This window comes from Phascolarctos cinereus, unplaced genomic scaffold (assembly GCF_003287225.1).
Source record: "Phascolarctos cinereus isolate Bilbo 61053 unplaced genomic scaffold, phaCin_HiC Scaffold_2;HRSCAF=192, whole genome shotgun sequence".
Lineage (NCBI taxonomy): Eukaryota > Metazoa > Chordata > Mammalia > Diprotodontia > Phascolarctidae > Phascolarctos > Phascolarctos cinereus.
The window spans coordinates 262,053,981-262,074,093 of record NW_027555625.1 but is presented as its reverse complement, the minus strand read 5'-3'; the positions used below and the strand labels follow the sequence as shown (position 1 = coordinate 262,074,093).

At 42.9% G+C, this 20,113-nt stretch overlaps 1 protein-coding gene across 1 annotated transcript in view; it reads left to right on the top strand.

Annotated features, from left to right (window-relative positions):
• The window catches only part of DBH (dopamine beta-hydroxylase), a 34,862-nt gene extending 18,064 nt beyond the window's left edge, over positions 1 to 16,798 (top strand). The window contains exons 6-12 of the mRNA XM_020981948.2: positions 4,137 to 4,303; positions 8,012 to 8,155; positions 9,808 to 9,846; positions 10,754 to 10,813; positions 11,440 to 11,567; positions 12,771 to 12,930; positions 16,044 to 16,798. Coding sequence (XP_020837607.1) covers positions 4,137 to 4,303; positions 8,012 to 8,155; positions 9,808 to 9,846; positions 10,754 to 10,813; positions 11,440 to 11,567; positions 12,771 to 12,930; positions 16,044 to 16,175 — 830 coding nt within the window. The 3' untranslated portion in view covers positions 16,176 to 16,798. The remainder of the gene's footprint in view (positions 1 to 4,136; positions 4,304 to 8,011; positions 8,156 to 9,807; positions 9,847 to 10,753; positions 10,814 to 11,439; positions 11,568 to 12,770; positions 12,931 to 16,043) is intronic.
• The last annotated feature ends 3,315 nt before the right edge of the window (positions 16,799 to 20,113 follow it).

The following is a 20,113-nucleotide window of genomic DNA, read 5'->3' as shown; positions in this document are numbered from 1 at the left end:
TTTCCATCTGTATTTGCTTGACATTAACAGCAATCTTACATCCCACAGGTACACTATGAGCCAACTTGGCCAATAAACTGATACCGTTCATCTTGTTCAATTAAAATCAAAAGGGAAAGACCCTTCTTAAAAATTCCCAGCTCCTTAGGTCTACAGGGAAGCTGCTTCTTCATGATATCTGGGTATATTTATGGATCCATTGCCACATATAGGGAAGATCATGTCATTTCGCGAATCTCAAAATGTGCTACTTTGCTATAAATATCGAGATCTAGCAGTTATTTCATTATTTAATTCTCTTCTGAATTTTAACAAATTATATCTTTTTTATTATTATCCATCTGATGCAATCAGCATGGAGATACTGGAGATGGTTGAACTTGGACTTTTTTTTTTTTTTATTAAGGGGTTTAAATGAAGGGAGAGAAGGAAAGTGTGAGTTTCTTTTTCTCTCTGAGATGCACCTCGAGTTTGCCCTAGGAATGTCCTGGTGGGGGCAGGGAAAGGATGATTTGGTGGGGAGCATCAAATGAGGACACACCCCCTCCAACATGGATAAGCCTTTCCCATTTTAGCAAGCCACTAGGGGTGAGTTGGCCAAATGGGCTAGCTGTCAACTTTGACCCAAAAAGGGGATAAACTACAAGGCAGGGCTCAGTCAAGAACCCTGAGTTCTGGTCTGTGCTCTGCTTTCAAGCCAGCTATTCAACCTTGGACTTCAGTTTACTCCCTTGTAAAATGAGCAGGTTGGATGATACGATCTCTATGGTCCTTTTCAGCTTTAAAATGCTCTGATTCGGTTACCTGTGGGAAGATGGCTTAGGGGATGGGCTTATCAGCAGCAGCTGTACACATGCCTTCGTCACCACCCTCCACCATGTTTTCAATTCCCAACTTTCCTTCTAGTTCATGCAGATTAATTTTTTTAAACTTATTGATATCTTTTGACTTTCATTTCTGAACATGCCCCCTCTCTTCTTTGGGGAATCATCCTTGTAACAAAGAATGAAAACGAAAGACAATATGAAAAGCAGTTCAAGCAAAACTAAGCAATGTACCAATCAAATGTAATGTACGTGGAATGCTCCACCCCCGTCACCCCCCACCTCTGCAAAGAGGGAAAGTGGTGCCTTTCCTCGCCTGTCCTCTGAGTCCTGGCTGGGTCAATTCGTTACACACACAAATGGGTCTGTGATTCCATCAGTTTGGTAGTTATATACATACAGATGAATCCCAAATAAGTCCAGGGGGTATAGGAATTGTGCTTTTCTTGCTTTTATGTCTTATATCTCTGCCCTGGGTACTGGGATACACTTAGAGGGCAAAGAAGGTAGCCTGGGTCCTTGACATTTATTATGTAGTGCCTTGGAGTCAGAAGGGACCTGGGTTTGAACCCTGCCTCTGACACTCATTAATTGTGTGGTCTTGGGCTAGTCACTTAGCCCCATTGAGCCTTAGGTTCCACATCTGTGAAATGGAGATGATAATACCTATAATCCTTATTTTACAGGGTTGTTTCAAGGTTCAAAAGAGATAATACAGTTAAACAACTTTGGAGTTCTTAAAGTCCTATAAAATACACATATACATGCTAGTTAATATTATCCTTCAGGGGCCCAGCTCAAGTCTCACATCCTCTATGGATTTGCCTCAAGGAAAGCCCAAAATTATCATTTTTTTAGTTAAAAAAGGATCAGCTTTCCCTATATATCTTACTCAATTGACTTTGTTCCAGACCTAGAAATGTTGTGAAGTTGATGAATTTTGTTTTTGGAGAGTCCAGGCTGCATGATGGGACAGTGTACCCTTTCCTCAGGGAGAGGAAGGAGTAAGCTTTTATTAAGCACCTACTATATTCAAAGTACTGTGCTATGCACTTTATAAATATTATCTCATCAGAGCCCCAGGTGCACTATGCCTTCAGAATATCCCTGGTAGCAGGACTGGAACTAGGAATGTTTGGTTCTAGGGTACAAGGCAGGAAAGGCACCTTTAATTGAGTAAGGCTTGGGCATGGGGGTGGGGAAACAGAAATACCAGGACACTGGTGAGTGAGAGGCTGAGGAATTGGGGGAGGGAGGGGCTTAGCCCAGCAGACTATCTGACCATCTGCTCATTTCCTAAATTAACTAATGATTTTATTTGTGGGTTTGCAGAACTATGATTGATATTCTTGGAAGAATCTCCTGAATTGATGGGGTCACAGATCCATTTGAGAATTTAGATGTTCTTGCTAACTGGGTGTCAGGTGGGCATCCTGTGACCACTTCAGGAATCCTGAGAATGACAGGGAAGATCTGACATCCTTCTCCATTCACCCTCCTCTCTCTTCTATTACTACTGGCCTGGTCTATGGACAATCATTTCCCCCTCTTAACATTGATGGCTAGGGTTTTGCCTTAGACAGAGAGGGGCAGAGATCCAGGACCCTCCAGAATACCTCGGCAGTGGGAGCTTACTGAAATGTCCGTGATTCCCCAGAGTGGACATGGTCCTGTATGGTCTCAAACTGACCGTGTGAATGGAGAAGGAGCAAGTTGTTACTGGGCTATTGTTGGTAGAAGAAGGGAGGGGGAGTGAACCCACAGAGTCCACTTCGACCTTGTGGTGAGCCCCAGGCCCTTGTTTCCTTCCGTTCTTTAGGGAGGCATGGCCACAGAGGGAAAGGACTGGGACCCTCCTGGGCTGGGGCCAGTAAGAGTCTACAGCAATGATGCACCCTCATGGTTGGCTGGATGTCCGTTCTTCCCAGGAACCCAATGTGTCCTGTGTAGAGGTTTAAATATTTGAGGGCCATATGCAATTCTCAACCCTGCGACCTTTCCCTGGCCAGGGCATCGATGTAGGGGTAGACCCATAAAAAGACAACATACCTAGCTCTGACTCCCCCAGCCCTGGGTGGAAAGTGAGCGAATTGCATTTGCCAAAAGAGTTCTCCATTGCTGAGGGTGTTGGCACAGTATGTGGAAAAGGGGTTATAGCCATGTTAGGAGATGATGTCGGAGCTTCAATCTCTAGTCATTCCTGTCCTCAGGAACAGATCCCTAGCCACTCCCACTCAACGATCAGAAGGGAATTGTCATTTGGCACAAGGCCTCTAGATTTGATGCTCTCTAAATTCAATGTCTTAGGAAAAAACCCTAGTTGCTCCATCCTAGTTACAGCTCACAATATCCCAATCCAGGCCTGCTCAGTCAGACCCTTGCTCAGCACCTCTTACCTTTTGCTCCTGGTTCTCTGTCTGATAAACTCACTCATATCAGTATAACCCCTGCCCTTCTCACCCCATCCCAGATAATACTTTTACATTTCCACAGGGCCCTTTGGGAGACCATACCTTTCACCCCCTTGAGCTATTATTTAACATTCTTCACAACCTAACCCCAAGCTACCTTTCCAAGTTTATCTCCTGAACCCTCTTCTCCAGCCAGGTTGGATTTTTCTTCTTTTTAGGCAATTGGGGTTAAGTGACTTGCCCAGGGTCACACAGCTAGTAAGTGTCAAGTGTTTGGTCTGAGGCTGGATTTGAACTCAGGTCCTCCTGACTTCAGGGCTGGTACTCTATCCACTGCGCCACCTAGCTGCCCCTTAGGTTGGATTTTTCATCATCCTTTAATCACACTTTGCACATTCCTGCCTTTGTTCTCTCCCTTCCTCATTTTTTAGCATCCCCCATAGAACCTGAAATGCCTTTCCTGACACCCACAAACATTATAATTCTACCCACTTGTCATGGCATTATAGCCTCTGTAAAGCCGTTCCTGACTACTGAGATCTCAGAGCACTGACTGTTTGTACTACTGGCTTAGTCCTTGGCCCTCTAAGGCCCCAAGGCCCCTTCCACTCTAAAATCTCTATGATCCTAATACCCTCAGATCCTTGACAATAAGACTGCTGCTCAAAGCCATTTGCTTCTGTTTGTTACAGCTGGGGAACATAAGAGGATTTAGAAGTAATAAAGTGTGTATAGAAAAGAAAAAACTCAGTCAACCAGCAAATAAAAAAATTGAGCTATTTCCTTGACATGAAGAGCTGGGGAGTTCATTTGTATTTTTTTTTTATGTCTTTTCCTTCCCTGCATGGTGCTTGATTCTGCTTAAGTTTTAAACTAGGCTGTGGTTCTCTCCCTGTCCTAGGCCGCCATGACTCCTCAGGCATCCGCTTGTATTACACAGCTACACTGAGGCCATTTGATGCTGGGATCATGGAGCTGGGCCTTGTATACACCCCTGTGATGGCTATCCCACCCAAAGAGACTAACTTCATCTTGACTGGCTATTGCACTGATAAATGTACTCAACTGGTGAGTATTTCTGGAATCCTGCCTTTTGACCCTGGCTCTCACAGGCTGGTTTGGGCATGGGCAAGGTATGACCAAAAAATAGTTATGTTTGGGTTTGAGTCTCCTACAGTTTCTACACTACATTTACTCAACTCAACTAAGTAGGAAACAGAATATAGACCAATCTGTCTAGAGCATAGGATGCATAATGGAGAGTAATGTGTAAGGAGTTTAGATAAGGCAGACTGGAACTGGATTAGGAAGAGCTCCAAATGCCAGATAGAGGAGCTTGCATCTTATTTGTTAGGCAATAAGGAGCCATTGAAGCTTCTTAAGTTGAGGAGTAATGTCATCAGACTTTAAGGAGACCAATTTGGCTTCTCTGTGGTGGTTAGATTGGAGAGGGCAGAGAAAGGATACCGAGAGTACAATTAGGAGGTTACTGCAATAGTCCAGGCAAGAGGTGTTGGGTCCTGAACTAGGGGTTGGTCGTGATATGGAGGAGAGGGATGGGAGAGATGTTGAAGACATAAAATAGACGAGGTTTGGCAATTGATTGAATATGGAACAGGAATGAATGACAATAAAGAGAAGAGAATGACTCAAAGGTTGAAAATCTAGGGGACTAGAAGATGGTGGTACTCTCAACAAATAGGGAAGTTAGAAGGAAAACTAAGCTTAGGAAAAAAAACAACAAATTTGGTCGTGGACAGGTTGAGTTTGAGATATCTATAGGACATCCAGATGGAGATGTCTAAAAGGCAATCAGAGGATGTAGGCATAAAGCTCAGGAGAGAAATGGGGGCTGAATGTGTCAGTCTGAGAGTCATCTGCATGGGACCTGATAAAATCAGAGAGGGAGGGAAGGAGGGAGGAGAGAGAGAGAGAATAGAAAGAGAAGAATAGAGGATCCAGAGAGGAGTCCTAGATTATAGCCACACACTTGGGGGCAGGACGTGAGTGAGATTCAGCAAAGAATTCCTGAGAAGAAAAGGTAGGAGGGAGAGAGGGAGAAAGAGACAGACACACAGACAGAGATAGAGAGACAGAGAGTAGTGCCATGAAAACCCAGGGAGGACAGAGCATCCAGGAGGAGTTGGTGATCAACAGTGTTAAAAGCTGCAAAGAGGTCATTGAGGCACTTTTAGAGAACCCATTGAGGGGCAAAGAAACAAATGAACAAATGGAAAAAGGCAGAAACTGTTTAGGGTAGGCATTCATAATTTTTTTTGTCCTCATACCCCTTGCCTTTTCATAGACCTTCCCCTATTTAAGTTTGAAAGGAAATAAATTCTACAGTTTAACATAGTGTAGAGTTTATTTATCAAAAATTCCCTGTACCCCCTTGAGAAGTTTCTAACATCCCCAGATTGGAAATCCCTAATTTAGGGGAAATGACCTGGGGGCTATAGCCTTCCTATTCCTTGGGCTAGTAATACCATTATTAACAAGCTTTTATATAGTGCTTTAAGAATTTCAAAGTGCTTTCCTTGAGAGGTATATAGGATAGGTATCATTGTCTCTAGTTTACAGATGAGAGCATTAAGGAACAGAGAAGTAAGGTGACTAGCACAAGATCAAACCCAGATTTTCTGACTTCAGATCTATGCTTTTTATCTGCAATCATAGTTGCCTGGAGAAGCCTGGCTTTCTAGAGGAGCAGGCTGGTGAACACAATTTTAGGTACCCACAGAATGATGAAGACCCAAAGGCTTAATTGCCTGCATCTCTCAGCAAAATGACACAGTTGGTACAGATTCCTGTGTGTGGTACCAGATGTCTTTATGACTCTCTGACCAATCTTCTTGCTTGAAAGACTACTCCAGGGACAAACAAGTATTTGTTTTGCTTTTTTAAAACCTTAGCAAAGAGAATTCTAGAAGTACAGACACTACCGAAAAGTCTTTCCGTCCATATCTGGCCACTGGACCCAGATGCTCCAGAAGAGAAAGTGAGGCTGGTGACTTTGCACAGCCCTCCCTCCCTTAAATCCCATTCACTTGCATGTCATGGTGTCCCCTTCCTGAGCAGCAGCAGGATCCAACCTAAATCTTCCCTGTGCCTTTTAATCTGCCTTCCCTTGGTTTTGTCTTTAGTGGACAAGGTAATTACTAATCTCCCTCTTTCCACACTCAAGCCTGGCTAAAAATCCATGCTATGGGGTTGATAACTGAGACTGTTTCATTAAGAAAATTATTTGGACTTTTAGGAACAAACTCTCCTCTTATGGAGCAAAAATTTATAAGGAATTCAGCTCTAAGGTGAATGTGGCAATCCCTGAATGTGCTCTCCCAGGGTTTCTCATCTCTGTCTGGTAGGTAGGAAAGTCAGTGGAAAGTTTCCATATGTGAAAGAAAAGGAGTGTTTTAGAACAGAGGGGTCAAACACGCAGCCCTCAAGCAGCATTGCTACCCTAGAGTGGCTGTTTCAGATTAAAGTGCAATTGGAAAATATTTAGCAAAGTAAATACAAATCCAGTAGAACATAGATAATGTTAAGACATAGTTTCTAAGTTATTACGTGGCCTGCAGGCATCCTTATGTACGTAAGGTTTAGGGGTCACTGTTTCTGTCAGAGTTTGATACCACTGTTTTAGAGTACTCTGGTTAAAGTCTCCTTCAGTTAGTAAGTCAGATCCCACTGGCTGAGACCACCAGTATGATATTGTCGAAAAGGCATAGAATTACAGAATGTTAGAGATGGAAGAGATTCTATAACATAGAACACAATGTCAATCAGAAGGGATTTTGGAACATAGAACACAACTTGTCGGTGCTTGGAAAGGACCTTAGATGTAGAACACAGAATGTGAGAGCTGGAAGGTCCCTTAGGAACCACTGAGTCCTAAACCCTAATTTTAAAGATGAGGAAATTGAGGTGCAGACGGTTCAAGGTCATGCAGCAGGTTGGTATCTGAGGCAGAACTAGAATCTAAGTTTGCTAACCCTGTCTAATTCTTTCCCCTGAAGAGGTAAGCTTCAGTTATGTAGAAGATTCACTTGTGGGGCACAGTGGATCCCCTGATGATGCCAGATAAATGGGATATGATCATGTACCCCCAGAACATGTATCTTGCTGATCTCTGTAGAGTATACCCCATTATTATCACAAAAGGTCCCTGTGTGAGCTGAGCGAGAAAAGGGCCTCTTGGGGTAGCTGCCAGTGGCCCCATTGAAAGAAAAACCCCCCACAACTGAATCATCCAGCCTGGGATAGAAAGAGAAAACAAATTACATTTCCTGGATGTTCTAGAAAATGCTGCACCCACTGGGGAGCCAATTCCCTTTGCCACTCATCTGCTGGATCTACTGCCTTGAAATGCCTTTCACCATCCGCCTGTATGAAACTGCTGCCACCATTCCCATGCCAGACTCTCAAAATAGACACGAGCTGCCTTTTAGCAGCATAGTAACAACAAGGATCAAATTGACTCTTATTTCCTATTCGAAAGGGGAATTCTTGTTAAAAAATGGTAATGGTGTATGTGCGTGCATGTTCTCTTGAGTTCCCCACACTGTCTGGTCATTCCCATTTAAAAGCTCACTAAGTGCTATGAAAATAATATTAACAACATTTGATTGATCTAAATGTCCCTGGTGAAACAAAGGAGAAGAAAGCCCACTATTCTGAAGCCAAGAGCAGCAACACCCCACTTAGCTAGATGTCAAGAGTTCCAGGAACCTATAGAACACAGCTGAACTCTTTTGCCTTTCTACTCTGGTTTTCTAGGCTCTGCCACAGTCTGGGATCCACATCTTTGCTTCCCAGCTCCATACTCATCTCACAGGGAGGAAGGTGATCACCGTCATAGCTCGAGAAGGGAGTGTGACAGAGATTGTGAATAGGGATGACCACTACAGCCCCCATTTCCAGGTATGAATGATTGTCCCACACCCTGACCTTCTCGGGGTTGGCAAAGTCACAAAAGAAGGACAGGTACTCTTTGGTTGCTCTCTCTACTTTCTAACAAGGCACCCATGATCAATGTTCTGCCATTTTGGGCTTCCCCCCTCCTTGATGGAACATTCCCCTATGCTTACCCCTAGTATTTGGGTTTTCTGTTGCTCATCATCCCTCTTTCCTACTTTAGAGACCTCCCTATTCTATAGTCTAGCCTGAATACCCTCGATATCAAATAGATAAAGTGACAAAATCATTCAGCAAACATTTATTAAGTGCTTGCCATATATAAGGAACTCTGTTGGGTGCTGGTAATGCAAACACAAAACCCAAAGTGGTCCCTGTCCTCAAGGGTCTTACATCCTATTCGGGCCCCAGCTGCTTCTATAGACCCTCTTCCTTAGAATAGTTTAAAGACCATATTTGTTCCCCTTTCTTCCTGATGCTGGAATATTGCCAGGTCTCTGGAACTTAGCTTTTAAGAATCTGTTAGTTAATTAATGGGTCCATTAAGTATTTATTAAGCACCTACTATGTACCAGGCTCTGTACTAAGCACTGCGGATACAAAGCAAGACAAAACACAGTCAGTGCTCTCCTGGGGCTCACAATCTAATAGGAGAGACACAATAAAAACAACTGTGTACAAACAAGATAAAGACAGGATAAACTGGAGATAATCAACAGAGGAAAGGCACTAGCATTAAAGTCTCTTTTAGAGGAATTAAAAAATAAAACAAGACTAAAGAGAAAAGGAGACATCAGGTCATCTTGTTTGTATCCTCCTCACCTCATATCCCTCCCTCTGACTGCCAAGTGTCTCTAGAATGAAATTTGAGAGCCTTTATAATCTAAGACCCAAGGTTTTCTTTTTTGAAAAACAATGATTATACTTTAACATTCATTTAAAAAAAATTTGACTTCCAAATTTTCTCCCTCCCTAAAGCCCCTCCCCAACTCATTGAGAAGACAAATAATAAATCAATTATGTTTGTGAAGTCATGCAAAACACATTTCCATATTTGTCGTGTTGTAAAAAAAAAGTGAAAAAGTATGCTTTGATCTGCACTCAGAGTTCATTAGTTCTCTCTCTGAAGGTGGATAGCATTTTTCATCATGAGTGCTTTGGAATTGTCTTAGATCACTATACTAGTTAGAGTAGCTAAGTCTTTCACAGTTGATCATTAATTATAATACTGATGTTACTGTGTACAATGTTCTTCTGGTTCTGTTCTCTTCACTTTGCATAAATTCATATAAGTCTTTCCAGGTTTTTCTGAAACCATCCTACATGTCATGTCTTACAGCACAACAGTATTCCATCACAATTATATACCAAAACTTATTCAACCATTCCTGGATTGATGGGTATCCCTTCAATTTCCAATTCTTTGCCACCACAAAAAGAGCTGCTATGAATATTTTTGTCTATAAAGGTCCTCTTTCTTTTTCTTTGATCTCTTTGAGATATAGACCTCATAGTGGTATTGTTAGGACAAAGGGTATGCACAATTTTATAGTCCTTTGGGCATAGTTCCAAATTGTTCTCCAAAATGGTGGTCCAAGGCTTTCTTGAACAGCTTCTTTCATCATTTTCCCTTCCCTTTTCTTCTTCTTTCTTTCCAGGAGATCCGAATGTTAAAGAAAGTCGTGTCTGTTTTCCCAGTAAGTATCAAGTGAAAAAACTAGCAATTATTGCAGCATGGCTCAGCTAAGTCAATTAAAACCTTGCTTTCCCTACATTTGCTTTCCTTTTCATTTTGTCTCATGTCCACACACTAACCATGCAGGTGGGTGTGAGTGATAAATCTCTCTATGAAAGGAGATGGGGAGGAAAAGTGGCACAGGGAGGCTGGAGTTGAAAGTCTCATCAAATACCTTAGGGTGTTGCAGTTTGACCTCAGATACCATTTTCAGACTGTCTGAGTTACACCTGTTAATGGGTGGGTACTGTAGCTTGACTCTGTAGAGATCTTTCACTTACTACCCATATATTAAGTGATAAGATGTACAATAATAGAATCCTAGATTTGTATAGCTATAAGGGATCTTAGAACATAGAATGTTAGATTATCGAATATTGGAGCTGGAAGGGACCTCAGCAAATAGAATGTAAAACAAAGATAGAATGTTAGAGTTGGTTAGAATTTTAGAAGTAAAGAATGTTAATCATCAAACATAGAGGGTTAGAGTTAGAAGCGGCTTTAGAACATGGAATGTAAGAGCTGGAAAAACACCTTAAAATATTGCATGTTATAACATGGTTTTGTCCTCTATAGAATGAGGACATTGGACTCAGATGGTCTCTGAGGCCACCTTCACCTCCAAGATTCTATGGTTTGAGACTGTGACTGGGGAAATGACTTGTCCAAAGTTATCCAACTAGTCAGTGGCAGAGTTGTGTGATCCAGGTCTCTTGACTCAGTCCAAAGCTCTATTTACCACATCATTTGTTGGTGGGTGCCCATTATTTTTAGATTATTGAGGAAGTTGTGTTCGTCATATCCTGCCCACATGCATCAGCCCAAGGACATATGTGTTAATGAGTATGACTGTTTGCTTGGTTACACAGGGTGATGTGCTTATTACTTCTTGCACATACAACACGGAATCCAGAAAGCTGGCAACTGTGGTGAGTTAACACGAATTAGATCTCTGTCTTTTCCCCCTTTCTCTGTCGCTCTCTGCCTCTCTCTTCTCTCCCTTTCTCTGTCTCTGTCTCTTTCTCTCTGTCTCAGTCTCACTATCTCTGTCTCGGTCTCTCTCTTTCAGTCTTTGTTTCTCTGTCTCTCTCTTTCTCCTCAACTTGGGAAACTTCACCACATTTAACAAAATACTTAATGACCCAAAGTCTTGACTAAATCTCTGATTGTTTCATATGTCTGAGTGTAGTCTTCCCAACTCATGTCTGAGTTACTCGAGGGAAGACTTCTGTCTTTTTCTGATCATGTTGTCCTTCAAAATGCCTGGCAGGAGAAAGGGAATTTTGTTGCCCTGAAATCTTTATGTCCTTGAGGTTAGTCTGAGCCATAGAACCACTGTTAGGACTGTAAATGACCTTTGTGACCATTTCACAATCTTCCTGTAAATGAGATTTCTAACTTAAAAAGTTGAGATAAAATACCTGCTCTGTCTGCCTCACAGGGTTGTTTTTGAAGACCAAATGAAATAAGATTTATGAAACTGCTTTGAAAATCTAAGATTACCATGCACACATATGGGGTTATAATTATTAGTCTTTTTTTTTTAACCTTCCAGGGTGGGTTTAGCATCACAGAAGAAATGTGTGTAAATTACATACACTACTACCCGCAGACACAGTTGGAATTATGTAAGAGTGCTGTGGACCCTGGCTACTTACAGAAATATTTTCACTTTGTTAACAGGTAACTCTTCCTCCTCCACCCTCCCCACTCCAATAAGAATGTTCATTACACATTAGAATGTATTCTAATTTGTCTGAATTTCACCCTAATATGATAGCTAACAAATCTTCATTGTCCAGTGGTGGGGGTGGAACTATTCAAACATGCATGCATACACACTGCCTGCCCATTTCATAGATGCAGAAAGTTGAGAAAGGCAGGGCAAGTGACTGCCTGAGAGAGCAGAGTGGGTTGCCAAAAACCAAAAAAAAAAAATGCTTACTCAAGGTGGGAATTTGTGGTGGTTGGGGGCAGAGCACACTTATCTCCCCTCTTTGATATCATCTGTTAAGTTAACACTACATAAGTGAACTTACAATTCTGTTCAGATTCAGAGTGGGCATTTAAAGGGGCAGTCAGCCAAGGACTTCAGCATAGAGAGGAGCTGGGTGGCTCAAATGGAAACATTTATTTATGGAGAAACGTGTGGACTATTACTATTCTAATTAGAATTTACCTTGCACGGTCACATACATCATCTTTGTTGGTCCTCCCAATACCCCTGGGAGGGAATCAGAATAGGATATTCCCACCTCCACTTCTCCCCACCCTACATGAGGAAACAGGTTCAGAAAAGTTGAATAACTTGCTTCAAATCACACAGCTAAAAAGAGCAGCATCAGGACTCAAAACCAGCTTTTCTGACTCTTAGAGGGTTCTTCCCACTATGCCATTTGCTCTGGGAATAATAAAAAAAGACACTCCATCTTGGGAGAGCCACTTCATGAAAAAGGATTCATTGTTGTTATTCAATTATTTCAGTCACGTCTAACTTTTCATTCTGGAATGGTTTGCCATTTCCTTCTCCAATTCATTGTTTACAGCTGAGGAAAGTGAGGCAAACAGAGGTTAAGTGACTTGCCTAGGGTCACACAAGCTAGTAAGTACTTGAGGCTGGATTTGAACTCAGGTCTTCCTGACTCCAAGCCCAGTGCTCTCTCCACGGCACCGCCTAGCTGCCCTAGGATTCAGTGTAGCTATTTCTGAGTCATCTCTGACTTTGATCAAAGACACTCGGCAAAGCCTTACCCCCATTTTCAATGGCTTTATTCTGCGAGGCAAGATTAGGTAGCTATTTCCACTTCTCCCTGTTGGGAAGAGGAATCCAAATGTTGCAATGTGTTCTTCCATTTGACGGCGATTTCTTCCCCTCCCTCCTCCCAGGTTTAACAATGAAGATATCTGTACCTGCCCCAAATCTACTGTCCAAGAGCAATTTGCTTCCATCCCTTGGAACTCATTCAACCGGGATGTGCTCAAGTCCCTGTATGACTTTGCCCCGATCTCCATGCACTGCAACAAATCCTCGGCAGTCCGGTTTCCAGTAAGTCTCTAAAAGGGTGGGTTCCAAATGGAGTAAGGTAGATAAACCTCAGAAAAGTCCATTCTTTAGCTTAGTCCTTAATCCAAGAGTGAGAAAAGGGCATTGACAAGAAAGGGCACTGCTCTGTCCAATCATCTGAGAAATTATACTCAAGAGAAACAGACTCTTAAAAGGAAGGAGCTGGTAGAAGATGAAAAAGTAGGCTGAAAAGCATATGAATTCTCACTTCGCCAGTCCTAGGGAACGGCAATTGGTGTAGGCAGGCTTTGGTTTGCATGCACAGTCTGAAGAGGACAATATGTTAGGGACAACAGCCATGGTGAGACTGGGAAATGTAGGTAGGGGAGAGGAATACCCTGTCCCCTTAAAATCCTGGCATTAATTGATAACCAAGACTTCTAAAGAAGTCCTCCTCTCCCTCCCACTCCTGCAAAACTAAGAACCCCACAAGGACTTGTCTTGGGGACTTGAGATGGGTCTCTAGGCCATGATCAATACTTGCTAGCCAATGTTTGTCTGTCCTTGTACTTCACAGATAGTCCAGTATTATGAGTGCTGTCATAAAGCACTTTGTTTTCAATGTTATGAAAAGCACATTGTCAGTCTTAAAGTGCTATGTAAGTGTGAGGTAGGGTTGTAGAGTAGATAGATAGCCTTTGAGTCAAGAAGACCTGGGTTGGAGTCTTTCCTCTGCCGCATTCTGGCTGGGAGCCAAGTCATTTAACTTCTCAGTGCAACTCACTAGAATTATAAATTATAGAGCTGATGCCAGTCTTCATTGGTAGAGGGAATAGCTTCATGGAGAGTTCCTTATGCCAGTAGAAACACAAGTCTGGTCCAAAAAAAGAAAGAGTTGTTGTAGACTCATTCACCACTGGAAGTAGAGGAAATACTAGAGCTGGACAGTTCTTCTATTTGACAAATTTGGAGATTGAGGCCCGGAGAGGAACTTCCTAAACAACATTCCCTTTGCCTAGGATGTCCCCCATGCCTAGAACATACTCTCCTCCCCTCTGCTTCTAAGAATCCACAACTTCCTTAGAGAACTGGCTTGAATGTCACCTCCTGCATGAAGTTCATCCTGGTCTGCTCTGGTTACTAGTGCCCCTCACACAGAAATTATGCTGTCTGTATTTTGCATTTATTTATCTGTGTTTGTGTTGTTTCGCCCACTAGAATGTCAGTTCCTTGAGGGCAAGGACTGTTTTGTCTTTGCCCTGGTAACCCTAGTGTACTAGAGGACAGTGCCTGGAACACAGTAAATGCTTAGTAAATGCTTGTTGAATTGGGCAAATAACTTGTCTGAGGTCACACAGGAAGGGAGTGGCCTGGGTGCAATCTAGAACCTTCTTTCGTGAAGACTAAACCTTACCTGGTGTAACAAACATAGTTCAGCTTTCCCAGCACTTGGTTGATGGCCCTTAATCCATCTCCTCGAGTTCTAAGATCTCGTAATTCTAAGCAATTGTTCTCTATTCACATTTTATCAAGATAAAAGCAGGGGGAAAAAAGATGAAAAAAGATAAAAGCAGGAATTAGAGGCATTAGAGGGGTATGCATGAAGGGCAAGAAGTTCTGATCCCATACTTCTTGATAAATCTAAGCCACAAAATTTCAAGTCTCAAAGGGCTGTATGGAAACTATTTCACTTCCCTTGAAAGCATGATGCATCCTCTAGCTACTGTTTTCAATTCACGTTAACAAACATTTATCATGTGCCACCTCCACTTTGTACCTATCCAGTGCTGGTCACCACGGAGCACTCAGCAAAAACGTGAAATAAGGATTCTGTCCTAAGGGTCTACGTGGATGACTCGGATGAAACAATAAGAAAGTTGTATCCAGATGAATCTAATTAAGTACAAAAGAATATGCTACAGGGGGGTGGAAGTGAAGCTTAATATTGTCCCTAGGGAAGGAGATGCTACAGTCTCCCCTGTTCACGTTTTCTCGTGTCTCACAACCCACAACAACTCAAAATCATCACCAGTTCCTAAGAAACTCATATGGTATGAGCTGAGCTCCTAAACACTTCCCTCAGAGACTAAAAATAAGGATGGGGAGTGGGGGAAGGGGGGAGGGAGGAGGGAGAAGGAAGAAGGAAAAACTTCTGAAAGTGGATGCCTTAGTTTGCTTCCCTCCCCACCCTCACCCCCCAGCCATTGGAGACCAAATGAGATTTAGAGACATTTAATTTGTTCACCAGCCAAATCCCAATCCAGCCTGTCAAGAAAACGGAGCTTGGTTCTTATTAGTCACATAGATTTTTATAGCCTGGAGATTCTAAAGCCTGCTGCTTTCCCTGAAGCATTCTGTGAGCTCAGCTATTTAATGCTAAATCCAAAGTTTCCAGCTTGGAGGGATTGCTTTTGTGCTGGACAGCCTCGGGTGACCTGTGCTGATGTCAGATGCTGGGGAGGATGAGGAACTTAATGTCAGGATGGGGGAGGCTGCTAAAAAAGGGACGCATTTACTGGGGGTGAGCTTATTCCAAACATTGCAGCTGAACTTGTGTTTTGTAGTGGAAAGAGACTGGGAGACAGGAGTCCAGGCTCCGACACTAAGGGACTGTGTAAGCTTGGATGTCTCCCTCTTTGGACCGCACCTTCTTCATTTGTCCTGGCATGAAAGACATGATCCGAATTTGGTTCAATTCAACACATATTTTTAAAGTTCCTAAGACAGAAGGAGATTGATGCTATAGACAAAGACCATTAGCTTGCTTGAAGAGAGCCCTTGGAGGCTTGCAAAAATTAAGCAATAGAATCAGAAAACATCAGAGTTGAAAGAGACTAGAATACAAAATGGCAGAAATAGAAAGGGCCATAGAATGCAGAATGTTAGAGATAGAAGATACCTTCGAGATCTTGTTACCCAATCCATCCATTTTGTAGAGAAAGAAACTGAGACCCATAAAGATGAAGTGAATTAGTGATAGCACTCTTTGGTCAGTGTTCTTTTCACTGTATACTCTTTCTCAAATCCAATCCCAAGATTCATAGGGGAATTCCTCAAGAGCATCCCAGTAAACCCACTGAATTAAATGAACTGGTGAGACAATGTCTTACCCGTTTATTTCCCTGGGTCTCATTTTTTTTTCTCTTTCTCTTCAGGGTGAATGGGAAAGGCAGCCTTTACCAGAGATCAAGATTGGACTAGAAGAGGTTACTCCACGATGCCAGGCCTCTTCAGGACTACCACCTGCTTCCCCTGCACTGGTCAACATTGATGGGAAAAAAGGCTAGGGGACAATCCTTCCCCTCTTGGCTTGGTCCAACTCTTTCCTGAATTGCTTACCTCTGAGCCAAAGAAAACACAGACCCTGCCCTCTTTGGTTACCCTTGCCCACCCTTGGTACATGGCCTAATGCTGATCTTATAGCTAGTTTCCTCCCCTAGCTCAGAACAGAACTGAGAACCTCCCAGAGACACATTCCATCTAGTAAGATGCTCCTTGAGGTTTGGAAGACAGCTGCCTTATGCATGTAAAATTAGCCCTTCGGGAAACCTTCACTGACTGAAGTAACCATGAGCTGAAATGGAAATACTTCCAAGCAATGCTGAATGTATATGGAGCATCTCTAAGCCAGTACTCCATGGTTCTCTGCTTCTAGAGCTTTCCTTGGGGCATGAGACAGACCACCACCCAAGTCCTTTGCATTTTGACCCTGATTGCTCCATATGCAAGACCCTTTGTCTTAGCTGCCTCAGGAGTTTATCCATCAGAGTGCCCCAGGGGGTGAGTCCTAGTGCTAACTTATCTTCTAAGAAGGCAATCTTCCTTATCCTCCCATTGACTGTGATCTCTGTTGATGTGTCCTAATGTCAAGAGATGGATACAAGCATTACTTAAATATTTTCTCTCTGAATGGCTGATTTATGGTAGTAGGTTTTTTTCCCCCAACAAAGGCAAGACAAGGCATTTAACCAGTTAGAGATTTCCCATGCCAAATTGCTCTGATGCAAAGATAAATCCACATTTTCACCCAGTTAAAAAAAGAAACCCTAACACTACCACCTACCAGAAACCCACAGGAAAAGACCCAAGATCAAAACTAAAGGCAAACTGTTAGGGGAAAATGATGAATATTGGCTTCCTTCCCTTCTTCCACATTCTAGAGTCAGCTTCCAAACAGTGGAGAAAAGTGAGAAAAGAAGGTTTTGGTTAACAAGGAGGTTATTTGTCCCCTATGTGGTATTAGTTGTACATATAACATCAGGTAGAGCCTTCCCTTTTCTCCATTGAGAGGCTAGCCAACCTTCTGCTGATGAAGCTAGTAGGAGGAAAAACAAAACATTGAGCAAATTCCATTGGTTTATATTCCAATTTCTAATGAACACCAGGTGTCCTTGTCCCATGAAGCCTCCTTTCACCCCCATTTAAGCTGATAAAGATAGGAAGTACGCCAGTGATTTAACTCATATAGGGAACCCCTAGATGAGTAAACTCAGTTTACCAATGCAAGCAAATGCCTTCTCTGAAACTTATATATCCCTAGAGAGCTGCCTAGAGCATTGGGATATTAAGTGACCTGAACTGAGTCTCACAGCTAGTAGCCTTCAGAGGCAGGATCTGAAGTCAGGTACTGCTCTATCCAACTCCCTATTTATGCTGCCTCTTGGATGTAATTACTAACTGGTCCCTAATTTGTGTTTAGAAAAAGGACCGACATTCAGGCAATGATTCCCCAGATCTCTGGAAGAAAAAATCTTAGTCCATGGACCCTGAAAACACAAAGGTGAAGCCAGCCTGTTCATGGTATACTCATGTGGACAGTTCCTCATAGGAGAAGGAAATGTCTCAGAGACTCATAATATCTCCCTGCCTTGGACTCAAGAGCCTCCTCTCCCCACCCCCTAGCACTAAACATAGATTAGTCTCATTCAATTAAGTTCAACACTTACTGAGCAGATGATGTGCTCAGTTCAAGGGGCTGACTTTGTTCTGTTTTGTTTTTGTTTTTCCCATCCTTGATTAACAAAAATTCATCTATTTGGTGATGCCAAATGATTCCCACTTCACCAGCAGGGATTGAGGTTGTGTGTTGGGGAGGGTGAGATTGGGGAGTAAGATTTTGTCATGGGCTAGGGGCACCTTTGTCCATCCTTCCTTTGAAACCAGTGTACCCGGCTTCCAGTGGGAGCTGAACATCCAGCTCTGTCAGGCCAGGGCTAGAGAATGTCCTGTCACTGCACAGGGAGTGAGCAGATGATGGATGGAGCCTCGACACAGCCCCATGAGCCTGCCGAACATCTCTGCCTCAGTGCCACACTTCATTACAGACTGTAATGAACGGCTGGGAGATGATCTGCTTGCCACTTTATAAATCAGGGCTTCACGCAGCTCGTAGATCACAAGGAATCATTGCTGGAAAATGCCAGACCCCAGCATGGAGACGGAAGGCAGGCTTAGCTCTTAGATCATCTTTACAGCAGTGGGATGACACCCGGATCTGGACCATGCAGGGGAAGTGCAGGCACCCAGTCCTTAGGCAGAGCCCAGCCACTGACCAGGCTGAAACCTAAGTAAATTCCCTTGGAAGTAAAGGCCTAGTAATTCTTCCTTAATGCCTTTACCCACTTATTCCAGGCTTCTTCAGTCCCCACCCCATCCCATTACAATAAGGGTCCCTTAAAAAAAAACCAACCAGCTCCTGAGTCTCAAAGAAGAGAAAAATTCTGTTTAGTTAGGCAGGAAAATCAATGTCTTAAGAATACTCTCAAGAAGAAGAAACCTTTAGAATCCTCTGTTAAGACATTATTTGCCTTTTATCCTTTCAGAATTATCTTGTCCTGGGTGGGAAGCCTGTGCCAAGCTATGGATGTGTCATCTTTGACATGTCACTTTTAACATTCTGCCTGGCCATATAATGGTCATTGCCTATGAAATGGGTTGCCATTTTTGCCCATGTCTTCCAAGTCATATGTAAACCAGCAGCTTGTCCATTGCTTTTGCTATAGTGTGGTCGAGAGATCCAGGGATCAGGAGGAGCTGGGTTCTAATCCCAGCTCCATCACAAACTTCCCCTGTGATCCTGGGCACACCTCCCTGGGCCCTAGTTTCCTTATCAGCTCAATAACAATGCTGCTTAGCAGTGCAGTGGTGGCATGTGCTGACAGATCCTGCTAAATATTTCCCTTCCGCTTGTTCCATTTCAGAGGAAGCATTAAGAGCTGATGCTGCAAGTGGCATTGAGTCCAGAAGAGTCTGCATGAAGAAGACAGTCACTTCTCAGCATTTTGAGCTATAAGCCACTGATTCCCCTTTGAAAGCAAAGATGACATTATCTTAGCAGGCATACAGCTAATCTTTGGCTCTGGATTTAAACTGTACAGACAGAGGCATACACATCAATCAGTCTTCCTATTTATAACAGCAGAGGAGAAGGCTTGTTGCTAAACAGAGTAGACCTGAGATGTAAATTATGAAAAGGGCAAATTCGCCTGAAGTCATAGATTTGAGAGGTGAAATAGGTCTTTGGCAACTGAGTCCAACCACCTCATTTTACAGATGTGGGAATGGGACCATAAGAAGTTAAATGACTTGCCCGGGGTCCCACAATCTAAGATCAGATTTCCCAAGTCTTTTATTCTATCCATTGGTCCATACTGTCTCTCCAGAAATGAGTAATAAGACTGTTAGGGAGTGAGAAGAAATGGGGAAACATATAGAGACAGAGGGCAGAGAAATTTCATCCCTTTGTGCCTTCTATAAATATCCTGATCAGAGCTTTTCCTGTTTTACCTAGACATCAGGCATCTCCAAGGATTGTTTCAGAGGTTCAACTTTTTGTTGCTCCATTAGGCTCATAGGATAACCATTTTAGAGCCAGATTTGCCTATGATTGGTTGTTGTTGTTCATTTGTTTCAGTCGTGTCTGACAATTTGTGACCCCATTTGGGGTTTTCTTGGCAAAGATACTGGAGTGGTTTGTCATTTCCTTCTCCAGCTCCTTTTACAGATGAGGAAACTGAAGCAAACAGGGTTAAGTGACTCGCCCAGGGTCACACAACTAGTAAGTATCTGAGGCCAGATTTGAACTCAGAAAGATGGCACTCTATCCACTGAGCCATCTAGCTGTCCCCTAAATTAGTGTCTAAGGCAGAAGTCAAGACTGGGCCCTCTGAATCCAAAATCATGATTCCAGTCTATGATTCCAAGAGAAGAATCATAGGGGCAGCTA